Raw genomic sequence first — 7,347 nt, 5'->3', positions numbered from 1 at the left:
TAGGAAAGTACAGTTTTTATAATAACATAAGCTTCATGTTCTCACATTTCTAAGTGATAAATATGGAATGCCAATTGGTACTACAAAGTCAAAAATACATAAATATTTGACAGTTTTTACAAGAGCATATTAATAAGAAAATGTGGCACATACATAAAGACAGCCTCAAGAAAATGAAGGAATATGACACTGATCTGAAATGTCCCATCCTGAGATGACAGTGTTGCCTTTTTAGACCTCAGCTCCTTGAGGAAATGGGAGTGGCTTCTCTCATGGGAATTCATGTAAGAATCAAGAAGCTTAAGAGGCAGAGACACTGCAGAGATAACTGGAGTAACTGGAGCCTTCAGGGCTGGCAGGTTCCTGTCTGATGTTGCCATGGGATCCTGGATCATGGGCTGTGTGGTCCTTTGTCTCCTGGGAGTAGGTGAGCCTCAGAACATATAAGCAACCTGCCGTTTTATCTTGCAGGCCTTCTTCCTGGAGACTCCACATCAGGTGCCCCTCAGCTTTCTCTAGCTCTGTCTCCTTCCTTCACAGGCCCCATGGAAGCCCAAGTGATCCAGATACCCAGACACCTCATCACAAAGACTGGAAAGAGCACAACCGTGACTTGTTCTCAGAATATGAACCATGACTCTATGTACTGGTATCGACAAGACCCAGGGCAAGGACTGAAGCTAATCTACTATTCACTTAATGTTGGCATGATTGAAAGGGGAGATGTTCCTGATGGATTCAATGTCTCTCGAAAAGAGAAGAAGAGTTTTCCCCTGATGGTGGACAAAGCCACCACCAGCCACACCTCGGTGTACTTCTGTGCCAGCAGTGTATCCACAGCATTGCACAGCCAGCTGCTCTCTGCACAAGAATGGCAGCTATGAGAGTGAGGAGACTCCTCCAGGGGAGGTCCCACCCCGACTGGAAGGAGAATCATCTCAGACACCAGTGACCATAGATGTCACCTCTCTTCCACAGCTCTGGGGACTCTGGGCCATGAACCCTCCCTTTGGAGCTTAAATCTTCAAATCCAATTGGGCTGTTGCCCAAACTGAACACGTCATTTGCGATAAACTCAAAATGTTTCCAGGTCCTGTTCTTGCAGCTTGGGGGAAAACATCAGGTTCTGAGTTGACTTTTAATCCAATGTTTTCCCTCATCTCATCGAGATTCTGTTAATCATCAAAATGTGTAAGCCAGAGATGCAGGAGTAATTTTCACCATCTCCTGACATTCTTCTTCTATTCCAGATCCATCACTATGTCTGGAACTTTCCTAAGGATGCATTTGCTTGCAAATTTTATTAATTTTTCTCACTTCACTGAGAATACTGTGGTCCAGCACACATCATCTTTCATCTGAATTCCTCTAAACACACACAAGGAGTCACCTGGTCTACCAGTTTAAAGTCTTTCCTTGTCTTTCCATTAATTAGTCAGTGTCATATTTCTGTGAGTGTGCAAGTCTTTCCACATACTCTATGATGTGGTAGTTGTTTTGCTGCTGCCATGGCTGCCTGCATTCTATCCAGAAATATGCCACTGTCCTTTGGTATGCAGGTGCATCCTTGACCTTGCCTACATTAAGCCTTTCTGTATTAGATACACATCAGCAGAATCCTGTCTTCTCCTTTTTCCACTATGTCCTTGGATCATGGTTTCACCTGGAATCTTTTTAGGTTTCAAAGGTCAAAAAAGAACCTAATTGAGAGATGCAGCCAGAATATGTGCTATGATCTCCATGTGTGAGTCCCAAAAGAGCCAGGGCTGCAGTTCTAACTAATATTTAACTCAAAATATATGTATGTGTCTTTTGAGATTTGCCTGAGCATTTCTCTACTCTCTGGATATCCAGACCCTCTCCACGTTAGCAGTTAGCCCACAACACTGCACAGTGACTTCCTCTCTGTGCAGAGAGGGTTGTCACAAAAGAGGGGAGGCCCTGCCTTCCTGAGCCCTCCTCTTGCCAGATGAAGCTACTGTCCCTACAGAGGGCAGTACTCAAAAGTCTTTTCCACCTCTCACACTGGAGACTCTGAAGGAGTCCCAGGGCCCCCGTCAGCAGAAGTCCATCTCTAGTCACATTGAGAGACATCACGTGCATCTTAGCCATCACTGCCCTCCTTCCCTTACTCCTCCTTTGTTGTTTCAGTAGTACATCCTTAGCCTGGGCCTTCAGTAGAACAGGGCTGATAGAACTCAGCATATCTCACCCGCCTCCCAGAGAGATGGCCCAGAGGGACACAGGGCCAACAGAACCTTCTTTCATGTACCTTTGCGTGCCCAACAGTTTTAACCATAATCCAATTCCTTTCATTTAAGCATGTCAGACTACATTATGCACTTATAGATTTTGCCAACAATAGAAGTCTTCAGATTTTAATCTTGTGAAAATCAACTTAAATAGAAAACCCATTCTAATACAAATAAGAATAATTTATTGATTTGAAACCCATTGGGCATACACATAGTCCCATGAAGCTGAGATCCAAAGGTTTTTGTGTTGTGTGCCTGTGTGAGCAGCTCGACTCCTGGCAGGGTTACATCTGTCGTATTTGAAATCGGATGTGATATCAGCAATGTCAAAATGAAGGAACAGAATATGAGTCATGACTAAATTATATGATTACAGAAAGTATAAAAACTATCTTATGTCCATGATTGATATTGATTTGTGGTATAGACAGCATATATATAAGTACAATAAAGGCTTTATTGGAAAATAAAAGCAATGTGATGACATCTGTATTTGACCCATTTGTACAGATCAGTGGTCCTCAATATACTCCAAATCACCTGTTTCAAATGTTCTCTTTTTCATTGTGGTGAGACTATTTAGCTCATGATAGCGTTAAGCAAATTCATTAAACAAAATATTAAGTACACATTGTTGCTAACTATAGGTACCATGTTGTGTAGCAGTGCTGTAAAATTTACCTAACTGAAACTTTCTACCAACAGTAAGTCTTCATTTCTTCAGACACCCCTCACCTAGACTCTGCTCCAATGTGTTTGGTGTTATGCAGAGCAAAATCAATCTAAGAAAGCTGAATATTTCATGGGAGAAATTTAGAATTTCTAGCACACAACGATGATAAAAAGCAGAACCATTTAATTCGGTTTGATTATTCTTTTTGATTTTCTGCTGGTAATGCACACTTTCTTGCTTGCACCTGGTGCTGCTCATGCCCATGACTTCACTGTTGCTACTTCACTGTCCCCACCACCCATCAGGTGAACCTGCATGTATGGGCATTTGCACCTTTGCTTCTACTATCACCAATGCAGCAGCAAGGGAGAGAAAGGTGTTTTGTAAAAGGAATTAGCATATTGCTCATAGGCTTATTCTAGGTACCTACTTCTATGAGAGCAAAGTGGCAACCATTACAGGAGAAATTATCCAAAAATAAATGTCTCTAATGCACTAAGTCTGTACTTAAGGACATATACATTGCTATCCCACAGGCATACAAACGTGCCCCCACCCTCACTCATGTAATACCCCCATAATTCCCTTGGCTCTGCAGTGCCACCAGACTGTAGTCTAGATGATGACAAGGGCTTGTGAGCATGGGCAGAAACAATGACATCACACACAGTCATTCTGCACCCAGAAAAGACCAGCTCTTTCTTTAAAATGGCCAGGGGCACAGGCTTCTCTGTAGCTTGGCCCTTTGTTTCCTGGGAGTGAGTGGGTGACCTCTGAGAGTTGGTTGTGTTTGGGAGCCGGTGGCAAACCCTGTCTTAGTATTTCTAGGTCTGGGAAACATAATTTTTCCCTTTGCAAGGCTTCTAAAAGCCCCTGTTTTCACCTCCAGATCTTTACTCACTCACGGGCACTGTAAACACAAAATTAACCCAGACCCCAAGATATGTGGTCTAAAGGATGGAAGAGAAAGTTTTGCTGAAACACTTAAAGGATATGGATGAAAGGATGTTCTGGGGTCGACAAGATGGTCTGGGACTACAGCCAGTTCATTACTTCTACAGTGTGGAGAGTAATACCACAGGTAATACAGAGTCTCTTGAAAGACAAAAGAGTGTGTCTTCTGTAGTGTGGAGTCAACCAGCACCATCAGACCCCTGTGTACCTCTGTCCCTGCAGCTTATCCACAGCACTGCACAGCCATATCCTCTCTGTGCAAATATAGCTGAGAAAGGAAGGCAAAGACTCTAACTCAGGCCAGCTGCTGGCTCCTGTGGTATGTTTGTGCCCATTAGAATGGCGGAACCTCCAGAGCTATGTACTTTAGCAAATAGAACAGGTGACATTTTCACACATTTCCAACTCAGAAGATACTTGACCTTAATCTGCCCAACTGTGTATGTTGTCACCAATCTAAATTCAGAAGACTGTACCCCTACAAGTAGGAATCTTCTTACATATGCACTCTGAAGCCTGCTCTACTATTTAAAATTAATTTTTTCCTTGCCTTTTCTGTTCTTAGTCTCTTTTCTAGACATTTTCTACTTTGTTCATCATCTTTGCTTTTGGTGCTATGTCACTAAGGGCACTAATGAATTGGAAACTCCTCAGACAAATTTTATTGATCAAGAACTTACTCAAGAAAAAGTTTGTAGAACTTGAGTTCTGTCCACTCATTTTTAAAAGAGAAAAAACTTGACTTAAGACTTTTGTCCAGATTCTCTAATCAATTATGCTGTATTAGGAAAACTAATCAGGAAAAGAATAAACTATGTCACAGAAGGTGGTAAAAGCTGTCAATCTAGAGCTTGATGTAGCTTAGCAGTACAGCTCCTGCCTGGCAAGTTTGAGGTCCTGAGGTTGAGATCTGGTACCAGGAAAAAAAAACTGTCAGGATATAATCATACAATCACCAGGAGAAAATGTCTGCTTCCTTCTTTTTTACAATGGAACAGACAATTCTCTCAGAAAATAGTTGAGCTGTTCTACTTTGAAAAGACAAAGGAAATGTAAATGGATTTAAAATTTTCAAACCTCAGGGAATTTGAGAAACTTTTAATGAAATAGACATAAGAAAACATATTCTAATTCAGTGATACACTTTTATGTAGAGGAAGTCAGAGGAAAAGTAAATCAATGTGTATTATAATGTTCAGGGTAAGTTTATATGAGACATCAAACAGAAGCTGATTTGGAATAATAGTAAGCAAGGAAAGGAAAGGAAACTATCAGAAGGAATAATACCCTACTATGCTTTTGTGGGAGATCATACTGGAATAAAAATTCTTTCTCTGACATAAAGCAGGAATCACCTGGGGACCACACCTTACTCACAAATTCTTTGTTCCCCACAGAAAGCATCACACAGACTAAGAAGATGAATCACAAGAGAGGAAAGCAGGTGCAAGCACAGCGTGCCCTTTTCCAGGGCCACTGGGGACCATGCCCACCCTCATCAGTGGTCACCTCCTACAATGAGTCCCTGGTAGGAAGAGTGGTACCTCAGACCCTGGTCCTTTCATGACATTTGTCATCTGCTCCCTCCACCATATCCTCACTTTGCAGAGAGGAAGGACATGAATTAAATGGGCAATACGCAGAGATGGAATACTATGCTGCAAAGTAAATATAAAAGGACATCTAAAGAGGTTAAATGCAATGTACACTGGGATAAGAAGTTTGAGTTTAGGAATAAATTGAAAAAATATTCTAAGAAGAGCTCAAAGAGTAGATTCTTAAATGTCATTATATTTACCAAAGTGCAGAGGGAATATTCACAACATGTAAATCATTCCTTCAATAGAGATACAACATGTTATAGATTGAAAGTTTCACAAAAGGGAGCAGCTGCTACCCTAAATCCCTAATAAAATAAGGTTTTTACAAGTGATTTGGCAAATCTAACAATAAATTCTTCTATGTTGAGTGAGAGTTTCAGCAGAGATTTTGGCTGGAATCTGGGGACATAGAGGGAGTGAAAACAGTCAATGAGAGAGATGGAAACAATCTCATTTTTGCTTTCTTTTAGTTCTGGGGCTTGAACTTGGGTCCTTGTGCTTGCAAGGTGAGTGGCAGAACCACTGTGCTAAATCCCCAGCCCACAATCTTATTTATAAATCTCTAGATATCACTGAGATGATATCCCATGTAGTTTATTTTAAATACAATAACCCTGATATATGGGTAATATTGCCCATAATTATAAAAAATCCTCAATTTCAAGAAATTTCCCACTGCCCCATGACCTATGAGCCAGTGCTTCTCAAGGCTATAAACAGATCTACTCTGGTTTTCAGATGAAGCATTCATATCTAATAAAATAATAGCATGTTTTCAGAGGTCTTGACCTGAATGATCTCATTACTTTCTAATATTTGCCACCTTGCTTTTGAAATGCTCAAAGATCTGCACATTGAATATTGTCACAAATGTATTTTATAAGTGTGTATGTCAATGGGCTAAGAAAAGAGCTGATGTTAAATTTACTGACAATTCCTTGAACTAGAATTATTATTGCTTTTCCATATCTGAACACTAAAACTGTATCTGATGTTCCACAAAATTTTATTATATTCTCTGTTCTATTTTACTTTTCAAAAATCACTACCAGAGAGAATGTGTAGATGAGACTTAAGTCATACAATAATGTCCTGAGTGAATAATTTATGCATTTATGAATTGAACAGATATCCTTTGTCCCCATGCTTCACAGGCCACCCAATAATGGATAATATATGAGCTCCCAGGCAATCTGCTCTCTGAGAGGAAATGAAGAGATTATTCTAAGAAAGTAAATTGGAATTGCATAGCTCCTTAAGAGTGAAGATGAGACACAGGGCAGAGAACAAAAAGAATGCACGAGCTCATCTGAAATAATCATGATACATCATCTGAAATAATAAATGACCCAGTTCTTCTTGTCCAGAAACATCAATAATATGAGACTTTTCCTGGCTACTGTGCAGGGATGCCTCCAGAAGACAGGAAGGCCATCATTATGTTTGACTACTGGATCAGAGACAAAGCACTGTGGCATTCTCAATGCAGTATGAGCTTTTGTGTCTGTCTGTAAGTTGTCCTCACTTCTCCATCCCCAAGTCCCCAAAAGGGCTTCTGTGTATTGTATAGGAAACAGGTTTGGGTCACAGCTCATGATACAGGAGCTTAGAAAATTCCGTTCTTCAAAGAGGCTGCTAGCAACTTGATCAATCTTTGCTCCAGAGAGAGATATTATTTTTATTATCCTGGAGAGCAAATGAATCTAGTGTCTGACCCAGAGAGAGATATTGTCTCCTTCATCCAGGGTTGACTGCTATATAAACATCCTTGAGAAGAAAGTCCAAATGATGGGCTGGGGATTTAGCTCAGTTGTTCCTCTGCCTGCCTCACAAGTGCAAGGTCCCAAGTTCAATTCCCCGTACC

At 40.8% G+C, this 7,347-nt stretch overlaps 1 gene segment (V, D, J or C); it reads left to right on the top strand.

The window, feature by feature from the left end:
• Positions 1–352: 352 nt before the first annotated feature.
• LOC104850643 overlaps positions 353–7,347 on the top strand; it is a 39,534-nt gene continuing 32,539 nt past the window's right edge. The window contains 2 exon segments of the C gene segment in view: positions 353–427; positions 541–830. Coding sequence covers positions 379–427; positions 541–830 — 339 coding nt within the window.

The sequence above is a fragment of the Fukomys damarensis genome, unplaced genomic scaffold, assembly GCF_012274545.1.
Source record: "Fukomys damarensis isolate Sample0158 unplaced genomic scaffold, DMR_v1.0_HiC HiC_scaffold_16, whole genome shotgun sequence".
Classification (NCBI taxonomy): Eukaryota; Metazoa; Chordata; class Mammalia; order Rodentia; family Bathyergidae; genus Fukomys; species Fukomys damarensis.
Note: the sequence above shows the minus strand (reverse complement) of the source record. Positions and strands in the feature narration are given on the sequence as shown.